Source organism: Grus americana, chromosome 8 (assembly GCF_028858705.1).
Source record: "Grus americana isolate bGruAme1 chromosome 8, bGruAme1.mat, whole genome shotgun sequence".
In the NCBI taxonomy this organism is placed as follows: domain Eukaryota; kingdom Metazoa; phylum Chordata; class Aves; order Gruiformes; family Gruidae; genus Grus; species Grus americana.
In genome coordinates, this window is record NC_072859.1 from 31,073,332 (window position 1) to 31,095,053 (window position 21,722).

At 44.7% G+C, this 21,722-nt stretch overlaps 1 protein-coding gene across 2 annotated transcripts; it reads left to right on the forward strand.

The window, feature by feature from the left end:
• Positions 1–1,591: 1,591 nt before the first annotated feature.
• On the forward strand, positions 1,592–21,039 carry C8A (complement C8 alpha chain). 2 transcript variants are annotated; one of them, XM_054832915.1, is made up of 11 exons: positions 1,599–1,871; positions 3,959–4,055; positions 4,998–5,142; positions 6,244–6,388; positions 7,935–8,124; positions 9,657–9,857; positions 11,171–11,411; positions 15,185–15,313; positions 16,034–16,191; positions 18,332–18,554; positions 20,507–21,039. In XM_054832915.1, the coding sequence occupies exons 1-11, from the start codon at positions 1,753–1,755 to the stop codon at positions 20,665–20,667; spliced, it is 1,809 nt and encodes a 602-aa protein (XP_054688890.1). In that variant the 5' UTR covers positions 1,599–1,752; the 3' UTR covers positions 20,668–21,039. The 2 variants fall into 2 exon arrangements, with proteins under 2 accessions (XP_054688891.1, XP_054688890.1); XM_054832916.1 differs by lacking the exon at positions 16,034–16,191 and having other exon boundaries at positions 1,592–1,871; positions 20,507–20,645.
• The last annotated feature ends 683 nt before the right edge of the window (positions 21,040–21,722 follow it).

Sequence of the window (21,722 nt, forward strand, 5' to 3'; positions counted from 1 at the left end):
GGACTTCAGCTCACGGCTCATCATCCTGAAGGTGACTGCATCGCTATCAACAGCGCGGCTGGCATCGCAAGCCAGAGGTTCAGAGAGTTCATTCCGGTTTAGAGGCAAGCATGCAACACACATTTTAGACAAGTTCAATTCATAACGTTATAAATGGAACCATAACTTTTATGGATATCACTTTTGGAACATAACACCTTTGAGAAAGGTTCTTTAATTTCACCTCTAACGTGGTGTGCCTTGCTTGCCGCTTAAATCTCTCTCGCACGCCTCCCCCCGAAACGACCTCACCTATCAGTGCGAAATTGTTGTTGTGCCTGAATGCACAAACCAGCCCAGCCTTTTACCTGGGAGACGTGCCACAAATAACTTTCATTATATATGTGGTGTGTTTCTGATGCTGCTATCAGAAAAGAAAAGATATAATGCTTCAACAGTCTTGCTTAGATGCTGAGGAGGCACTTGACTGTGCAAAGCAGCCATTTATATCAAAGGCTGGCAGAAGTTTGGAAGATCTGGAAGAAGACAGATTTGGCAGATGGCCAGGGAGGGTCTCACCATGGGGACAGTGTGGTCCATCCCCACCAGACTCTTATAAGCATTGCTAAAACCTTTTTATGTCATTCTGTCTTAACAGCAACATGCAGAGAAGCAGTAACGTGTAACAGGGAGGTAACGATGGGGATTGCCTTAGGCCAGTTTCAATCCCTTGCTTTTCTCCCAGGCAAAAACAATTTAGCTTTTATAGTATATGAAAAAGATATTAAAACCCTTATTTGAATTGGCCACGAGCACTTGGGGGAATTTTGCAGGCTATATGCTAGCTCGAGGGAACAGGTATGGGGCAACTTGGGCTACAGCATGACCAAGTGTCTTTCCAACGGCCACTTTTTCTTTCTTCCAACACATGAAAATGAAATATTGTGATCTTGTGATGATTATCTTAATAATAAATAACCCATGGTGTTCTTGCTTTGGATGATACTGCTTTGTTATACTTGTGCACATCCACTACTTCTGTGTTAAGATCCCAACCAGCTAAAAGCATTAGAGCCACCGCTGACAGATGGGTTCACAGAGCTTAGGAGATAGGACACAATGTCAGATTTAGGGGATATCTTTCTCACCCCAAAACACTTTAGAAAGCAAAAATTTAGATTCTCGTGTTACAGTGACTGTGTAGGGCCATCCAAAAGCCAGGTGATAACTCACATCGGCTTTGGAGATGGAACACAGTCTTATGGGGATGGCGATGGGAAGAAGCTGAATTGACATTTCCTTGATGTATCTGGAAGGTACGTGTTCCCCATAACGCTATTTTATAATAGTCTTCAATGTGCTGTTCTGGGAAGCTTTTCCCTGGTCAGCAACCAGACGCACCAAAATTACAGTTAAGTCACTGTGGGAAATAAAATGAGTTTGCTCCTCCTTCAAATTAAAAGGAGGGTGCAGGCTGGACAAGAAACACGCCACTGCAATAGGACTTGATTGACTTTAATGTGGAAATAGTTGCACAGTTTAATATATTCCCTTGCCAGAAAACCGGGAATTTGTTTCCAAAAGGGCAAAGGCCTCCGGGATGTGTCCTGATTCTTTGTGATTTGATCTGTGCCGTCGTCAATGATTTACCGCAGCGTTTTGGAGCCTGGTGAGCCCTGTGCTTCATCTAGCAGTGCTTGCCCCACGGCATCCTGAAACCTAAAGCTTTTGTTTGCAGCTAATCTATAGCAAACATTTACATATGGGAAAACAATGCGGTGGAGCCTGTGTCAGCTTTCTTCTCTGATTCTCTCTATATGCTCACTGTCTTTAACGGCACGTCGGGCCACGGCTACAGCACGCAGGGAGCTGGAGACGTTGCCTTCCCAGAGGTAAGTCTGTCCCCTCAACAACTTTACATATAGAAATTATGGGCAGGTCAGTCAGCCCATCAGTTTTGTCCTGACTTGAGGCATGTGCATGCTGTGCTCGCTGGAAACAGCTACCAGAAAGAAAAAAAATGTTGGCAGTTGTCCAAAGCCTGAGCTAGGCATCATAATTCCTTCTTATGCGAACTGTTTGCACAACGGTTTTTCTTTTACAGATGACTATTAAGCCTTCTTAAACTTCCTTACAAAAATTACCATACTGGTTTTGGGCACTTGAATGAATTCCCTATACAGGATGATTTACAAGTGAATATTTTTCATATTCTTTTTCATTATAATTATTTTGCATTTGACAACGTGAAGTTAGCAAGTGTATGTTTATAACCCAATTTTCAATCCAAGCCAGATCCTCATACCTGTATTTTTTTTCCCCCTGAACAATATTATTAGCCTATACGAGTGTCATTTAGGCTTTGAAGGAAGGGAATAAACAAGTTACCTTTTTTCTCAAGCTATGGTGTCATGATTGGAAAACTGTTGGATTTTTTTTCTACAGCTATTAATTTCAGGCTTGTTCTAAAGGCAAATATGATTTAGAAGGATCAAAAAAGGTATCAGTGATAATTGGAACGTGGAGACAAGGAGAAGGCGGAAAGGAAAAAAAAGAAGTGGTAGTGATACACTTAATTATGAAGGCTTATTCCGATAATCCCTTTTGAAAATGAACAAAGACGAGATTTTTGATGTTTGATGAACTTATCAAACAAGGCAGAATAATGAAGAGGTAAATGTAAGACCCAATCGAAGGTGAGCCAATTAAGTACTTTGTGAAGTGCTGAAGGATACAGCCCACAAATCCTCCTGTCAGAGCGAAAAGGCATCAATACTCATGTGTCCTCCAGCTCCGTGTTTGTCTGCAGGCTCCTGTTGTTTTCCTGGAGACGCGGTGGCTTTTTATCTCACGCCGTGATCTGCATCCACAGGCTCCCTTGCTGAGCTGTTGCGGCTTTCAGTTTTAGTAGTCTCTCTTCTAGAGCCTCTGATGAATCCCCAATGTGCTCCGTACCTCTGCCAATTATCAATATTTCTCTTTGGACTGCAGTCTCGTAAGTAAAACAGACTGCTCATTAGTTAATCACCAAAATAACAATAATGTTTTGGCTCAGAATAACCTCTCAAAATGCTTTGAAGGCTGTGGCAAACACAGAGTTGTACTGACATGCCACAGATTGCTCCTCAAGACAAAGAAGCACATTATACAAACAAAGATTGTAGGAGCAGGGACAGAAAAAAAGATCATAACGACTGGGCAGGGAGGCAAGACGAGTATTTTTCTGCTGTTGTATAATATTCACTGCACACAGAATCTGATCCAAGAGCCATTGCCATTTGCTGCTTTTATACCCTTCCTTCAGTTTTTTCCCCTCTTCCCAGAATTTATGTATTTCCTTTTAGAAATAGCCAACCAACAAATTGCCATAGTCAACGTGGCTTTGTACCTTGCCTTCTCAGCACTGTTGGTGCAGCCATTCCCACCACTCCACAAAGCCCATGGGAATCAGACCCTGATTTCATACTTGTCCAGAAAAATACTGACCATGAGTTGGCAATAGTGTTAAAAAAGTGAAATCAAGATTTCAGAACAGGCCTGAGGTGATAAACATCACTGCTCCAGGAGTTTGTGATGTGCTTCTGAGAAGAAAGCCAAAAAAGAAGCCTTTCCTTAAAACCTGTCTCTTCTCAACATTCCTTCTGTTCACTCAACGTGTTTGGTCTTATATGTATGATATACATATATTTTATTGCAATCTACCCATTGGAAAGGGCTAGGAACTCTTGGGAGAGCAGGAAACCCAAGACAAAATCCTCAGGTCCTGCACCCGCTGCCCCTGACCAAATCCTGTGGTGAATGCTTGGGTGGAGCATCTCAGGTAGTACAGCCCCTCCTGCTGAGGGATGCTTCCCATTTCCTGCAAAATAGGTTCCTGATGCAAAAACACACACAGAGATCATCTTCTCCCTGCTAGCCTCCAGCCCTCCTTAAAACACAACTTCAAAGACCTTAGACTGCTCTCTCTTCCCCTCCTCAGAAGAAGCAGCAGAGATGTTAATTCTCCAGCTCCTGTCGACTGTCAGCTGAGCCAGTGGTCAGAATGGACTGATTGCTTTCCTTGCCAAGAGAAAAAAGTAAGACTCCACCGTAATGTCTTCATTTATCTTCAGATGTGTCTGTGATGAGGATGTACACACATTAATTATATATATTATACATATTCATCATTCTGAAGCATCCAGTAAACTCATCCAAATATGATGAAGATGCTCCTCTACTAGAGGGGCTCTTACTTACCCTGGTGTAAACTGGGGAATAAAGGCATTTAAGGCAGCAGAAGAGTAAAATGCAAAATCAGGGCAAATGGTGGAAGAATCAGGCCAGAATATTTGCCCAAGACTTTCTTCCTTTTCTATCTCAGATTTAATTAAGTATCCCCTGATTCTTAATGCAAATATTCCAATGAAAAGAAATTAAAAGCAGCCTTCATTCATCAGCTCCTGTTCTCAATTTCTTATATCATTTCACATATGTCTTCATAATTCAAGAATTTATTTTCAAATACCTGACATAATTTTGCTTTCTACTGAGTTTATATCCCTGCATTTTTTATTCCTGTGCTTATAATCAGTAAATGATTTGGCTCTTCTCTCTTTCCTTTTTATCTTTTCTTCCCAGTTTAAAGAGCAGCAATTCTCATTATTTCTCAGAAATGTTGCAGGATCAGTATTGTAATTAGTGTCTGTGTCCATCTGAGCCTGTTACATTCCAGGACAAAGCATGTGTAACTGCAAAAATTCCATAGTATTTCCAAGGTATGAAACAGGGAAGAGATTTTTTATAAGCAGTCATTCCTGGCTCCCCCCAGATGCACTTGTATGAACTTCAAGCAAATCTCGTGAGCTCCCACCTCTTTGCTGACTCTCCTTCTCCATGTGCAAAGTCTGTGGGCTACACAGACAAATAACAGTATAGACAAAAGCGATAGTTTGAATTGCTTTATAGCCTGTGGAGGAGACGTCTCTGGGGGTTACAAGTCAGGTGTTGGCAGCATTTTTCTCTCTCGTGCGGTCCAGCACCGGTACCGGAGGCTGGTGCAGCCGGCGGAGTTCGCGGGGCAGCGATGCGTGGGGCATCTCTGGGGCGAGCAAGCTTGCCGTGCCGAGGTGACATGCACCGGACCCCCCAGCTGCGGGAAGGACTTTCAGTGTGAGGAAACAGGTGAGTGAACTGGGCTCAAACTCCTACCAAGGAGGTTTCGGTCCTGGCTGGACAGACCCGGGATGATTTCAGTCCCCTGCCACGGGCAGGGCTTTGCCAAAATGCTTTCAGCCCAGCCAGCAGGATGGTGAACTAGTGCCAGAGAAAGCAGGAAATTTCCCCATCTTTTTTTTTTTTCCCCACTTTTACAAAAATTCATTCATGTTACGCTTAGATTTGGATAGAAAAGAAGGCTGTGTGACATGGAAAAGGTTAATTTTTCAGTGGAACAAAGAGAGTAGAAATACCCTGCTCCAACTGCTGTGCTACACGCTCACGCTCCCCTCCATGGGCACCACCGCTCCCACAACACACCACTTCTCCCCCTGCAAAAGACATAGTTCAATCATGAATCCAACTAGCAATCTGCTGGGGTGATTTATTTATTTTTAGCCATCCCCAGCTCTGAGGACTGGGATATAATACGGCTGTTCTCTGAAAGTTTGACTAGCCTTGACAGACTTTTGTTTTTACACAAATGCCTCAAGCTCCCATCTGGAGCATTTAATGAAAATCCCATTGAAATTTAGAAATGTGTGCCAGCTCTGTGACCAGCTCATCAGCTGGAGCAGGTCATCATCGCTCCGTTGAGGCAAGGGTGTCGATTCCTGCCACGAATATCATGTTAAGGCTTTCTCCTCACTCCCAGAAGCAAAAGCACTTTCAAGTTTCCCTTCCTGCAAGCATCCATTCTTGAGCTATAATTATTGCAATAAATTCCCCAAATATACCTCCTGCAATGGGAAGAGGAAAAACTGTAGGTCCCTTCCAAAAGCATGATTGTAGATAATAAACCCAGACCACTGAGGTGACCTCTACTTGATTCCCATCCCATGGGAGTCCAAGGGAGCAGCTGGCTTGGACACCAAGCTGTGCTCGCTCCAGGTTGCAAAGGAAAACCTCACCCCAAGGAGTTGGGAAAAGCAAGCTCCCAACGGGAAAGCGTTGTGTTTGACTTCTTGTGGCCTTGAGATATGGGGGGAAAACACCACAATCAGCGCAAGCTGCCAGAAGGGTTTTCTGAAGGGTGGATAAGCGATCGCCTGTACCTGTGTGCTTTAGGTCGCTGTGTTAAACGGCATCTTGTGTGCAATGGAGAGCAAGACTGCAGAGATGGGTCTGATGAGGCTAACTGTGGGGATGAAGATATTGAAAGCCCTTGTGAACAACTGTTTCCAATCCCAGGGTCTGAAAAAGCAGCCCAAGGGTGAGTAATTAATCAACAGCTGCTACTCTCACAATCAAAACAGGATTAAAAGTGCTTTATATTGCTCTTCCTTAATAATAGCAGTGCTCCGTGAGTTGGTAGGGTGTTTTACAAAACCCAAAAGAGAGTTACTGTCCCACCCAACTGTGGCTAGCAATGAGGAAAGCAGGAGAGTTCATCCCAGCTTTTATTTCAAATTCTGTCTCAAATTTACTATCTGACCTTGGTGTCTCTCCACCACTCCGTACTTCTGAGTGTCCTTTGTATAGTCATGTAAAAATATATCCCAGTTCTCTGAGTCCAGTTATCTTACAATTTTCTCCAGCTGATAAAAGCAATATACTAAAGGAAACAGTAGACTTTGGAGATGCAGCATCCTGGTGGCTTTCATCCTTAAGGAGAAGATTTAACTCCAGGATTTAGGACTTCAGAGCACAGATTCAAGGCAGAGAGCCTGAGCTCCACATGACTATGTGCAGGGTGAATACACCTATCCATGAAAAAGTTTTACTGTATACAGTTTCAAATTTTGGTTAGGTGATACAGGGAAAAGAGGAATCCAGAACTAGTTTAAAGGCAAATTGTCTGTTGTGACGTTCTTGTTTTAAATCTTGTGTTTTAACCAAGATACTGCATACTTTCACTTGGAGATCATGAGCTACAGTATGAGAACGTAGTCACCCATTAGATAACTTTCCCATCGGCTCGATCCAATGCTCTCTGGAGTCCATGAGATAAATGTCTCTCTGGCCCAGAGCCTGAGAGAGTCCATCAAAAGTTTTTCAAGACATATATTAATTTTCACCGAGCACCCCATTTAATACTGCTCTCTGATGCGCTTCTCCCACAGAACACACAAAAGCAATAACATTTACTATCTTAGTCTTAAAGACGATTCCCCGTTGTGAGGAGCAATGCTGCTGTCTAGTTTGAATAATGCTTTCACTTTGGGCCGTGGAATTACAGGGAATATTGAGTAACAGGCGGGATTTCAGAGGGCAGCAGCTGTGATGGCTGGCGAGCAGGAAGAAAGAGGCGTAAGGGACTAACAAGCCAGAGACTTGGCAAAGCACAAGCAGACTTCCAGTCTAAGGAGGGTGTTAAATCCCCTGAGAAATGGGACCATTATTAAAAGGAAGGAGATGAAATTAAGATAGAAAACAATTACAGGGAATGCCAGGAAACACTTTGTGACAGTGAGATGCATTAGGCTGTGAGAGACTCACGGGGGACCTGGAGGAATTCCAGGACTTTGGGACTTTCATAACTTTACTCGCCGGGATGGACTGGACAGTTAACTGATTTCTTCCGTCTCTAGCATATGAGTCCAAATCAAAAATAAAATGGCTGTTTGTCTCCTGTTCGTTTTGGGAAGGAGACAGCAAGGAGAACAGACTCAAACTTTATATTTTAAGTGCTATCCAAATTCAAAGTCAGAGACAGATAGATAACATATAGTGTCAGGAGAACAGAAACATTGACGGAGACTGTTGGGGAAATAAAACGGGAGCTACGGATAACTTTCTGAATGCTATTTCGTTCCAAGATACAATATCCTAACGCAGGAAGAGAGCCGGTACATATATGATCCTAATTTTTTTGGAGGCCACTGTGAGTATGTCTACAACGGAGAGTGGCGGGAGCTGAAGTATGACGCTGCATGTGAACATCTGTACTACGGAGATGACGAGAAGTATTTCCGCAAACCTTACAATTTTCACATATACCAATTCCTAGTAAGTACTTAGGGTGGCCAAATTTAGCAATGTTTTCCCAGCTGAAAGCCAAACTTCCTATAAAGATATGATGTACATTTTATCATTCACTATAGGTTGTCTTTCAAGGTACCTTTCTCCAGCTGTCCCCGAGACAACAGGCAATCGATGATATAAGTGCTGGTTTATGGCATTTTTGGCAGTTTATGGCATTTATTATCAAGGAACTAGCATGCTTTATCATCCAGGCATCCCTGCTGCTTACTCTGGTCTAGTCAGAGCCAAGAGAAATGGGTTTTCTCTAAATTCTGCTATTAATGAACTGTAGAGCTAGCGCAAGCCACTTGCCTCTCTAGGGATGAAGTTGGCCATGTGTAAAACAGGAAGAATGCTACTGGTTCAATCTCTGAAAGCATTTTAAGTCTATGGTATGGCTACAAGGGACATAAATCCAAATTCTGAGTAAGACAAAGATCCCGAAAGCCATCACCATGTATCACAACACCTATACTCTGGGGGGTCACATCTGATGTTGTAGACCGAACTAAGTAGAGCAGAGATTCAACCTGGGTCTCCCACATCGTAAGTGGCCACACTGTTAAAACATTTATCATGCTTTTTGACATGAATGAATGAAACACACGTTATTCCAGGGCAATATTACAGCCGCTAGCTCAACGCAAGTGGCTTTCATGTCCTCCCGGCAGGCAGATTCCCCCATGCCCCTTAGTCCCCAGTTTGAACCCAGACAGACCCACCACATGGGCCACATTCTCTTTTTCCCTTCATCTGCTGCTAGCAGTGGAAGAACATCTGCGCCATGGTCCAGCAGTGAGGGACGCATGAGCATGTCCCGTATGCATCTTGACTTAGGAGCTTCTACCCGCCTGGGTCTAGGAAGTCACTGATGACGATGCGAGATGGTTTTTTTTTCAGTGTTGGTAATTTAGCTGGCTTTTTATAGAGACAGCAAATGGCAAAGCCCAGATTCAGCAAGGTTGCTCAATTCCACAGGCTGGCAAAGTAGAGCTGTCGAGGAAAAGGTCACTTCTCTAAAACACAAGCAAAACAATGTTTGTTTTCTAGTGTTGCCATTGCGAGTGGCTGGATCACTGCTGTTGAATTTTTTTTTCCTAAATAAGTTCACCCAGAAGTAAGCTGGAGAGGAAAAAAAAAAAAAAAAATCACTCCAAATCATTAGGATTTGGCAGAGCTGTAAGGAAGGGTTTACAATGGGAAGTGTCAAGCTAGCTTAATTAGGCACCACTACCAGCCCTGGCTGTAACGGTACTGCTTTGAGCGGCTAAACACAAACCTTTCCCCTGCCTGGAGACGGAGGAAGTAAAATGCATGGCTTTACCCACGTTTTTCACATATTTCCAAATGAAATGGCATGTGACTAAATTCTTGATTTTACATTCGCCGAATTCAGTGTCAGTGCTGTCAGGAGCATTATGGGCTTCAACAGAGGCACCACCAGGTCCTCAGAGAAATCGAGATTAAAAAGGAAGGGAAGTACCTGTAAAAATTAATGTCTGCTCCTTTCACTTTAGGCTCGTGCTGATTCTGGGTTCGCTTTTGAGTTTTACGATGATTCAAAGGATCTGCTCGATGCCCTTAAAAGTGATAAAACCAGAACAAAAGGCTTTACCATTGGAATTGGGCCTGCAGAATCATCTTTCCAGTTAGACCTGGGCTTCACTTTATCAGGTGGCAAAGGATCCCTGAAGAATTTCACGCAGTACACTGCAAAGGTAAAAAAAAATAAATAAATCAATGTTGCATATGCTCCAGTCATGTCATCTGTGCATCGCATGGTCTGGCTGTAACTTATGTCAGTTTATTCTCTCAATTGCATTTTTTAACACATAGTAATTGTACCTTAATTTGTCCATGTAATTGCAAATGCATGATTGTTAGTAATCCTGTTTGTTGTTCTTATTATGTTTTAGCAAACAGGGAGTGGGAATAAAATTGTATTACGAAGTACCACAACACATGTCATCTCACCCCATCCTGTTTCATGGCTATATTAAGCACATAAATAAAAAAAAGCTTGAAGTGATGAAGAGGGAGGAGGAAATATCAAGATGTTGATCAAAACAGTTGTCCTCAGGGAATGATCTCTGGTAGCAAATATATCTTCTTCAAATTAATACAAGCTGCCTTATGATGGGGAAAACCGCTACTTTTTACAAGACGTTAAAATACTGCGCTGAAAAAAAGAGTACCCGGTAATAGGGTGCATTTCTCACAGTGGGTTTGCATCATGGACCAGCTGTGATGACCTCTTTCCAATCTAGTAACACGAATGCTGGTGTTTCCTACATTTACCATGCCCCGACTCCGCTTCTCTTACAGCTGCTGACAGAAAACAATAAAGAATTACTTTGATGGTATTCTGAGTTGAAATGCCCTTAAAAGCTGTTGGAAATGGGCACTGTTACAGTGTTTACTGTGCCCTTGCCTAGATTCAAAAAAAGTTTGCAGCTAAATGGTGATCAGTTATTGGAGGAATCATTTAAAGGGCTGTACTGATTGCACTGGAGCCTTGTCCAGGGCAATGGCCAATCTAGAAGAGGAGTCTGGTGGTATATCCAGGAAATCTGCCCCCCCCACCAGCACCTTCCTGGCCGGGGTATCCCCCCACTGCCAGGCTGGGCTTGCCATGAGCCCTTGTCCTGCATCACTTTCGAGACTGAAAAAAAGCAAAAAGGAATCTACAGTATGGAAAGAAAACCAGAAAAAAGAAATCACAAAAACAGAGGATGAAGAGGAATCATGCAGAGCCCAAGGCTGATTGTATTTGTACATTGATAAAAAAGCCCATAGCATCCAAACCCAGGGCTTTGCCCTCCACCTCATACAGCACACAAGAAAGAGACACTCTAAAAAAGAATTACCACCTATTTCATTTTAACCTGGGCTTGCTTTTATGGCTTCAACATACACTGACAGTCAAAGGTTCAGGCTTTCCTCTGCATACCTAAAGACTAGAAATTACTCTTTTTTTTTTTTTTTTTTTAAATGAATGTTGAGTGGCAGCTCTTGTTTTCTTTACCTGCAGGAGGTTGGATTCATTAGAGGTGTGACGAAGGTGCAGACAGCCCGTTTCAAGATGAGGAGGGACAACATCGTTTTGGATGAAGATGTGTTGCTCTCCCTGCAGGAGCTTCCGGACACCTACAACTACGGCATGTATGCCAAATTCATCAATGACTATGGCACCCATTTCATGACATCTGGCACCATGGGAGGTGTCTTTGAGTACATCCTTGTCATTAACAAGGAGGAAATGAGAAGAAAAGGTTAGAAAACCACAAGATATTCTCTGTTCACAACTTTCTGCTCTAAACCAGGCATTTCCAACCTGGAGACTATGGGGTGGGTCCAGTCCACCAGAGTAATTCACTTGGTTCTGGCTGCTCCCCACAGCCATCATCTCCCTGGGCCCTGGGAGGGTGGGTGCTCATTTCAATGTCATGTGCTAGACTTCTCTAAACATCTCCTATTTCTTATAGTCTTTGTTCTGGCCATTCTTATGAATGCTGAAGGACTGCAAACTCATCCAGAGTAAAGAATGACAGCCCACCCACATTCGAGCCTCCTAGTAGTGAGGGTTTCAATTTTATGTAAATGGAAATAATGCATTGCACTTGGCAATACCTCTGCGACTTTACTCCGGTTAGTGTCATATCTGAAGACTAACAGACCTCTGTTAGCTTCAGTTCTCAACAAATTAGAGTGTATGAGGCTGGAGAGCCATATCTCTAAGTCTCACTTATATAAAATATGCACTGCAGATGTCTAGAGCACAAGAATAGCCATTACTGGTGAGCCAAAGCATAACGTTTTTCTTAATAAAAAACATAAGATGCAGAACAATAATACGGTACTTTAGTACACTAGCCAGACTGTCAACTTTTGCAAAGGTGTTGACAATGCAACAGATCCCACTTCCCCTGAGGAACACCACTCTGTTCTGCTGAGGGTAGCACTGCCTTGGTAACTCCAAGCTGGACGTTTATGCAAAAGAAAACTGATCTTGGACAACAGGTGTAAATTGCTGCAGTTGGTGTAAATTGCTGTAATGCCATTAATGCCATTAATTTCCATGGTTCTGCCCCAAATTCTGCCTCTGGTCTGAAATGGTTTGGTACCATCGGCACTAGGATAACTATGCACTCCATATTGCGTGCTAACCATGCCAATTTTTCCACAAGAAATTACAGATTGAGAGAATTTTCATCAAGTTCCTGAACTACTAATGTTTGGAAACATGATGCCTCTTCAAATCATTTATTCACTTTGAAGAGTGAGTGATATAGAAACGAACAAGATCTTGGCAAGCGAGTCTTCGGGAAGCAGATTGCCAATTTCAGAGGAAGAATGAATCAAGAGCATGTGGAGGGAGACTGTTACTTTGCTTTATCTTGTGCTTGCTGTGTCTATAAGGAGGAGATTTACTGCTATGAGATGCCTTATCCTAGGAAAGAAGAATGTTGAAGTTCAGCAAAAGACAAAAATGTGCCCCAGTAGAGATGTAATTTTCATTCTGATGTAGCACGCATCCATAATTTTCATCTAACCCAGGCTCTGCTAGAAAGCCCACGTTTACCAGGTCAGCAGTGGTCTACATTGCATGATGTAGACCCAGAAGGACCCACCTGTGGTGGCTGATATGCCACTGTCTGAAAGCATTTAGTAAAAAAACCGACTTCCTAGTGGCGATCACAGCCGTGCTTGAAGGCTGTGTTTGCAAGAGGATTACCCACCTCCCCTGAGGAATGGTCAGGATCAGGATATAAGCGCTCAAGTCTTAAAATTAGAGCTTCAGAAGATGAGTTTAAAGCTCTGCAGATGCCTGGAGATGTACTGCTGAGACCCCACAGGGCTGAGCGGCATGGCATCTGCTTTAGCTCCACCCCTGCCTCCTGAGAGCCCACCTAGCTCATGAGGCTATGCGTTAAATGCTCGGGAAGAGAAAACACTCCTTTTTTATAGACCAGTCACTAAAGGACATGCCCAGGAAAAAGATCCCTAAGCTGAGTCCTCCCTAAATGAGAGACAGCTTGGGTGGTCGCTGAGCATCTAGCTAGGCATAGGCATGAGCTGGACTTCAAGCATCTAGGAAACTTGAATTTTGAAAATGAAGTCACTTTCTGGGCTTAGATACCAAGGAATAGACGACAGCTCAGCAATGCAGAGTTTAGGACTGCAGTTTTGCTGCCAGACCCATTTCTAGCTTTCAGGCTGCAAGGGCTTGTATGGATGTGGTCATGAGTGAAATAAATACATATGTCAGAACGAGGTCCCTTATTGCTCTGCCATCAATATTTTTCATTACTTGTTTTTAAAATAGATTGTTATGCTTCTATTATTTAGCAGAAAACAGTATAATGTGTTCACACATTACAAGAACGTTTATGGGAGAAACATTATGCGCAGAGTAAATTAGAAAGAGTCTTCATGTATTCTGATTAATTCAAAATGCAGCAGTAAATCTTATCACTCGAGCACATTTAACTATCGCAAATTATATCATATAAAAAACTATCAGGGCTCCCCCCTCAAGTGCCAATATTTCCTATGGCCACCCTTTTGCAATGATAACCACTTTTCATTTATCAAGACCCGATCTTGCTGCAACCAATAGCGAATTGTATTGACAGACCCTTGCTGAACATAATTACTCAACGGGAACCGTGGTAAATCAATTAATCAGGGTGTTCCTCAAGTTTAATTTTATGGCACTCCAACACCAAGATAAGCAATCACTCTTGTTGCTTTGGGTGAATGAACTTTACCCACTGTGTTTACAACTGTTGAACAGTTTAGTACAAGTAATTGAGTGCTACACATTTAATCTTTCTCAAGGGCCCAGTTTTGCGATGGGCTGTAATTCCCCCTGAAGTCTTGAGCACGCTTCAGCTCTCACCGGTTTGATTCCGGCACGTGTAGCCCCTTTCTGGGATGCTGAGCACCTCCGCAGGCTGGGACCCACGTGGCTCCAGTGAGCCTCTCCTGCAGGGTGTGCAGAAGGGAACAAAACCAGAGCTATGGGTGTTTTACCAGTATTTTAACCACGAGCAAGACGAGGTGCTGCTCCCCGGTGCTGGGACGAGGCAGTTCAGCGGACGATGCTCCGCGCTGGGGCTCGGCCGGAGGTTCGATCTTTAGACCATTAAGCCACGATGCACAAATCCCGCTGACCTCTGTGCCTCCCTTTCAATACTGGGCTATTGATCGCTGGGCTGCTTTGTAAAACACTTTAAGGTCCTCTGACAAAAAGAACAATATAAAAGTTACCTATTACTTACAATACCCGCATTTATTGAAATCAATGGATTTTTTTTTTAACTCTTAAAGAAGACGGCCTTATATTTGCAGTACACTGAAGTGTGTACATAAAACCAGGCTGTATGAAATATGCGCATTGCTTACCTTGGTGAAACCACCTCATTAGTTCCCTTCTCCCCTCTGCAGTCATTTCATGGGTCTCCAGTTACAGATTTTCATGATGTACGTGGCGGTAGCAGCCCAGCAGCAGGCAGCAAGGCTTTGGCAGCTTTCAGCAGACAGACCTTTTGCAAGTTCCTACTTAAGGATGCTAGTGAAGCTGCTAATACATGGGGCAGATCCTGAATTTAGGAAAATTAGTGAGGATCTGTTGATTTCAGCTGCTGTTCTCAGCTTTACCTAGTTATGAATTAGTTTGATAAAAGAAAAAAAAACACCTTTTCTTTTTAAATAAATAGACTAAATGAAGCAATGCATGTTTGAAACCTTGTGTTAAGATTTTTACTTTCTTCTAATACTTTATGAAGAAACAATTTTACAGTAAGGATATTTCCCTATTCACCTGTTACCTGACAGGCCCAATACACCCCAATAAAATGCTGGCTTTGCCACTGCGAGACTAAGGGCTGTTCTCTGCCCAGAATAGCTCTTGACTTTGAAAAACAGGCCATGCAAATGAATATTTTCTTTATTGGGGGAAAAAAAAAAAAAGGTAGGAAAATGAACATCATCCTACTCAGAATGAGTCACTGATTTTACTGGTTTCCTTTCTGTTTTGCAGACATCAGCGCTGAAGAGATAAGTGCCTGCGTTGGCCAGTCAATTGGCCTTACAGTCAGCGAGAATAAACTGCATTTGGAAGCGTCTCTATCATCCTCTGACTGTGCAAAGAAAGGATTTCTGAAAACTGGTATGATAGCAGGACAGATGTCTGTTAAGGCATCTTTTTTTTTTTTTTTCTTTTTTTTTTTCTTTCGGTCACTTGGGCATGGAGATTCAAGTAGGGTCACACAAGGGTATGATGAAGGCACCTCTGGTGCCACCCCCAGCCATGGCTCAGGCCCAGTCGTGGGACCAAAGTGACTTTGGGTCCAAGTCTCCAGGAGTACGGCTCACCCTTGAAAGAGCCGGAATTGAGGTAGCAATACCTGGATTAGAAACACGTGTAGAGGCAGTGGGGTGGCTGGAAGGCTGCAGTCCCTATAGCCATGACAGACTGGGTATGGATGACAAGGGCAACATGGCAACTATTAAAGAAGTCAAAACTAACTATAAAAAGTGCTCAAAGAGGCTAGGAAGGCCCAGATTTGTAAATCACTTAACCAGCTACAGACAGCGTGATCTACTGCCCACGTCCTAACTAGAAACAAAGGCTGGAGGCGTGCAGGCTCTTCAGGTCTCACCAGCTCAGAGCATTTGTGATGCTCAACTCATCACTGACCGCCTCGTGAAACCGTGGCAGGGCTCGCCCCGCGAGCGGGGGATGCCGAGCTCCCATCGATTTCAGGAGGCAGCAGCACTGCTGCTCACAGACAGCCCCTTGCACGATTCATCTCACCTCCATTAAGCAGTTTCTAGTGTATGTGTGGAAACAGTAACTAAATAATATGGGTGTAATTCAACTTTTCAGATGATGAGAGCAACAGTGCAGTTGTGGAAGATATTATTCCCCGGATTAGAGGTGGAGATACCAGTTACAGCGGAGGGCTCTTAAACAGTTGGGATGGCAATATGTATCGTCACTGGGGAAGGTCATTAAAATATAATCCTGCTGTTATTGATTTTGAGGTAAGGCTTTTCTGCAGTTGAAGAAATTCTGCCGCTATAAGGAATGAAAGTGTAGCCGAGCAGATCATTTCGTATTTTTATTGTGATCCCATCACAGAACAAGATTAAATGTAATGGGCCACTGATCTGGTAACCTCTTATTCATTTCACAATGGGGAGTACATCTCCCACCGACTGCATCCGCAGGGAGACGGACAAGGAGCTTAATGCTGGATTAGTGCCGAGTTAAGTTTTTGATGTGTCCCCAAACAGCTTCCCGATGAATGGCTCTCCGCAGTTGCATTCATCCCTATTATTCTCCCCGACACTGTCCGCCCTCGTCTATAAGCAGGGGACTCATGGGGGGCTGGGGAAGGAGTCTTCTCCCCCCATCAGCAGTGGACCCCCACTGCTTTGCATCTGCCTCAGAGCCGCAGTGGCTATGCCTAACCTCTGCAGACCGTGGTCGGTATTGTTATGGGTGCTTCCAGAATTTTTTAGAGCAGAGGGCTCCTGGCTGCTTTGTCAGGTGGGTCCTGTCTCTCTCCATGTTCTGCAAAGAGGGTTCGTGGCCATAAAAATCAGCCAAGCTCTCCCCCTCCCTCTTTTTTACTGGATGCCACAGAAAATGGTAGGATTGCTGAAGCATCCTACAGGGCTTCAGAGATGGGGAGGAGATGGGTGCAAACTGAGGGGATGAAAAGGAAGAGAGAATCCAGGGCCAGAGACCGCAGAAGCATGAGGAGCTGGGCACCCCTCGGCTGCGGTCAGGAGTATCACATCTACCCTGAGATGCTGCTACCGCTGGTCTGCTCTGGGAGCGCAGCTGTGGGGTGTGGGGGAAGGACCTCGGTCATGGCAGGGACACGTTGCCACTTCCATCCCTCTCATCTTCATCTGAAAGCACACCTGGTCCTGGCTCTGCCAGAGGGTGGGAGGAGGGAAGGTGGAATCAGGAATCGTCTGAGTTATTGGCAGGGCAAGAGGGAATCTGCAAACCTTCCTGGGCAGCACCCTGGTGGCAGAAAGCCCTGATAACATAGAAGCGCTTTCAGTTCCAGCTGAACGCATGCTGCAGGTTATTCACCTTTCTGCACAAGTTCCCATCAATTCTGGGCAAAATTTATTGCAATTTTCCAGTAAACTATGTGCTGACCTCTCTGTTGGCTGCTTTTGAGCTCAGCAGCCACTGTGCAACCAGAGCTGCCGATAAGTGCTCATGTCCACTTCAGCAGCTCTTATCTGTAGCTCCCTCTCGTTTGTTAAACAGGCCTGTGCAAATTTGTCTAAGGCCTTTTCCCCAAGCCCCGCTGAGCCTCCCCACGAACGGCTCTCTGTGCGCCTCGTGCAATGAGATGATGTCCAGCTCTTCTCTGGGACCGGTTTCCACCGATTCCCAGCAAGGACGCGCAGCATTTACACAAACACGTGGATGGACAAATGTAAATACGTGTCCTCAGACCAGCCCAGGGCTTTTAGCTTTAATATTCAGTTGAATATTAGGATTCAGTTGGGCAAGTTATAATTACAGTTGCCCACACTGGGCTATATTTGCTGAACGGGATAGAGGAACAGGATTTTGCTACTTGAAATATTATGAGCATGTTATGGTCTTAAAGCTGTAGATGGCTGAGTATTATTTCGCTGCACCAAAGGGTAAAATGTAGGAAGGTAAAATTCTCCATGCTCAGCATTTACTGGTCGGTTCACAATTTGGTCACCATTGATGGTAGGATGGCATTAAGTTTTGATGACACCCACTGTCCAAAGCCCTTAGCAAAACATTTTGGTTCAAAAAAGCATGCAAAAAATCCCTGAGATTGTGATAGCACTAAGAAATCAATCAAAAAATGATCTTACTGGAGTGTTTTAGTTTATCATTTGAATCCAGACTGAAACTCCAAAGCATGTCCCGAAAAGCCAATCCCACACAAACCTCTAAGATGAGGAAGGTTTTGGAACAGTGGTTTCTCACTGGGGCCCATCAGTGGTGGTAACACATTTGCATGATGAACATGGAGCTGTCGAGGAAGACAAATGAGGTTTTTCTGAGCCCTGAGTTTATCCAGCAACGTCACAGCTCTCTGACTGCAGCATGATAGCATCTCAGTTGATGCCCAGCTGAAATTGTCTCCATGCTATTTATCTCCATCCCACGCAGCTGCAGCCCATCCACGAAATTCTCCGCAGAAGCAACCTTGGCGACATGGAAACCAAACGGCAAAACCTGAAACGGGCTTTGGACGATTACTTGCTGGAGTTCAATGCCTGCCGCTGCAGACCGTGCCAGCACAATGGAGAACCCATTTTGGTGGGAGACACGTGTTTCTGTCAGTGTCGACCAGGTTACGGAGGCCCTGCCTGTGAGCAGACTAGCCGCAGAGGTAAGACCCCGGTGTGCACCCGTAGCAGGCAGTAAAGGGACAAGGTTTTTCCCCTCCATATGTTAACCAACAGCTCTTTGCATCCATGCATCAACCAAACCTTCTCTTCTGTATTGCTTTTGCTGCTGCACTACCCTAAGCAGCCCTGCAAGAAACAGCTCAGGTGATTATTAGAAATAAATTAGTGGAACTGAGGATGTCTTTAATAGCTGGAGACTTAGTGACATGCTGCAAAAAGCTGGGCTGGGGTGCAGCAGCAGCACCCAGGCAAAGCCTGGCTGCCCCCATTGCCCACCAAGGGGGTGGGGGGCTCTGCCTCTCTGCGATGCTCCAAGGATGCAGCTCGTTACTGTAAATGAGCCCGTCATCTGGTCCTCACTGACTGGCACGTCACATCCTCGGGATGGCAATTCTCTGGTGCCTGCTACAAGGGCAAGAGCATGAACCTCGACAGGCAGGGAGGGAGGGAGACTGAAAGGGTCAGGCTGAGCGACTGGGAAGTGGTGCTCAACATGCCATCAGAAATGCTGTTTCAGTAAAGAATGGCCAGATTCTGCCCCCCTGCCCCCTTCCATAGGGAAACATTATAACTAGAGGGAAGTATCTGTTTGGAGGAGAAAAATGTGTTTTCCCAAAGTGACAGGCTTTTATTTATGTTTTCTTTATGACTTCATACACTATCCCAAAAAATTAAATGGGTGGCAAAAAAGCTAACCTTGGAACCTGCTCTTTTATTTCAAAAAATGTCACAGTTCTTTCTGGATATTTTTGTCCTGGTTGGTGATGACAAAAATATCCAAATCTCAGCACTTGAAGCTGGCAGAAAAAATGCATCTTCAGAGCAGCTCCACCAGGCAGAGCTCCAGGCCTTCAGCCGTGTGCTCATAACTTGGGTCTCACCATTGGAGAAACAAAGCTGTGATGAGATAAGGAGCAAGAGCAGAGCTGGGCAGATGGTTTATGAAGCTGAACTCAAAAGCATTGCTTCAGTGACTCAAAAGTGGGTTTTAAAAAAAAAAAAATATCTCAGGTTCTTTCAGTTGTCTCCAAATCCAAGGAATCTGCCTTAGATGAGGAAGATGGAAAGCTCAGGACCTGGCCCCAAAGCACCCCACCGAACTGGCCAGCCCCGTGCTCCCTGCTTTTAACAACAGCGGGGACACACAAACTTCCAGCTCATAGGAAACGAAGCAGATTTTTAGTTTCAAAACTGATTTAAGACCAAACCCAGGTTTTTTTAAAGAAAGAAGAATGTTTCAGCAGAAGGGAAACTCAGCTTTCCAGCCAGCACTAAGTAAGAGCACACACATCCATTTGTGCTGTCTGGATTAATAAAGTGCCCAAGCCAGGCATGAAGGCCAGTTGAGTAAATAAAAAACGACAGTAAATGACAGCCATCAAGCATTCCCATCATTCAGGAGCGCCACCATAATCCATAGTATCGAACGCTCCTGACAACTCCGTCTGTACTGTAATGAAAAAGCCTTGAAATGACCCATCTCCAAAGGGATGGGCAGACTTTTCAGAACAGCTCCACGACGTCAGGAGACTTTTGTCCCTCTGGCTTGCTCGGAGTCGAGAAAGTTAGTGCAGAGCGAGCTGTCAGCTGCCCTTTGGGAAAGGAAAGCCAAAGCACAACCTTTCAAATGAGCAGAGGAGAAAAAGAAACAGCTATTGGTGTCTGAAGGAGGTGATGCTGCTTCGTCTCCCCTGGCTTCAAAGCGCCTTGATCTCAACAGCCATCTGTGTGCTGGGCATGGCTGGACGGACCAGGGAGTCCTGCTCGCAGCGAACTTTACGGCTGGAGCCAAAATCACAAACTGGTGGTGGCATTCAGCTCAATCCTCCTCCCCTGCTCCCACCTGAAGTATGCCTCTGCGGTCAGGCCATATGCAGCACTTCAGAACTGAATAGCTTTTTTTTTTTCTTCCTCCCCTTTTTTTATTTTAAAGCATTTGCAGGCGGAGAGACGAACGGGCGCTGGAGCTGCTGGTCACGCTGGGGTCCCTGCCAGTCGGGCACAGCGCGGCGCAGCCGGCAGTGCAACAACCCGGCCCCCCAGGGCGGCGGGGAGCCCTGTGCGGGGAGGGACCTGCAGAGCAAAGCCTGCTGAAAACCCACGGGGCGGCATCGCTCCCCACGGGTCGAGAGCAGTTTGGAGTCTGTGCTGGGCTATAAATACTCCGGGCATAATCCTGCAACGGAGTTACACTGCAGAGAAACCATTGCAAAGTATTGCATTTCTGTACTTACGGAGACGTGCTGGATTCGCTGTATAAAACGAGATGGATTGCTCCGGCTGATTGAACCCGTGCCTGGCTGCCCCCTCGCACCACGAGATGTGACGGGAGCCCCACCAGTTCACCATGGCACGGCTCTGATACAGGACATGGTGGAGCATCCACACGGGTGGTTTTGCTGCTGGGTGACCGTGGGGCTGTAACATGTCATGAAATAAATTTACTGAAAGTGTTTACATAAGTAAGCTTGACTCGCAGAAATTTTTATATTTGCCTTTGGAAAACACATTAAAAGCTCACGATCCTTGCATTTTTATGCAGTTGGTATTGACATATGTACCATGAAACTTTTATAAGTTGGCGCTGTCAGATTTTTTAGTCCAGCATATTGGTCAGGGCTGCATTTGCAGCAAAGCCATATGCTGCTCTGTATGGGAGGAAGCTTAAGCCCAAAGACGGCGAAGCATCATTGCGAAATGTGAACCCAAACTGACGAAGTATCTGAAATAAATAAATAAAGCAATAAATAGAGAGGCTCAAACACAAGCATTTGGCAGAGGGTGTTCACGCACAAGCGAAGGCTACTCCTCTTTAAGATCAGTGATGGATTGACTATGAGCACGCAGGCGTTTTATCTCCCAGACGCCCAGAGCCGGAGAAGATGCTAACGGGCTGCTTGATTTAAGGGGCTTTTTTGAATGTAGGACGTAAATCTCGGCACAAGAATACACACAGTATTGAACCGCGTCCAGAGACCGCGGTGAGAGCCCCCAGCTCCCTCTTCTTAATGAACTGCCACAAAAACCTGGGGTGGAGGAAGGCGAATGGCACTTCATTTTACAGTGCTTTTCATTGCAAGGGGAGAAGAAGAAGAAGGAAAAAAGCCCTGAGAAGGAATCGGGCATTATGAAAAGCAACAACTGCAACA

Coding starts and splice junctions, on each gene's coding strand:
- C8A (XM_054832915.1), top strand. CDS start 1,753: ATGCGGTGGAGCCTGTGTCAGCTTTCTTCTCTGATTCTCTCTATATGC. Junction 4,056..4,997: donor TTCCTTGCCAAGAGAAAAAA/GTAAGACTCCAC, acceptor CGTGCGGTCCAG/CACCGGTACCGGAGGCTGGT. Junction 5,143..6,243: donor CTTTCAGTGTGAGGAAACAG/GTGAGTGAACTG, acceptor TGTGTGCTTTAG/GTCGCTGTGTTAAACGGCAT.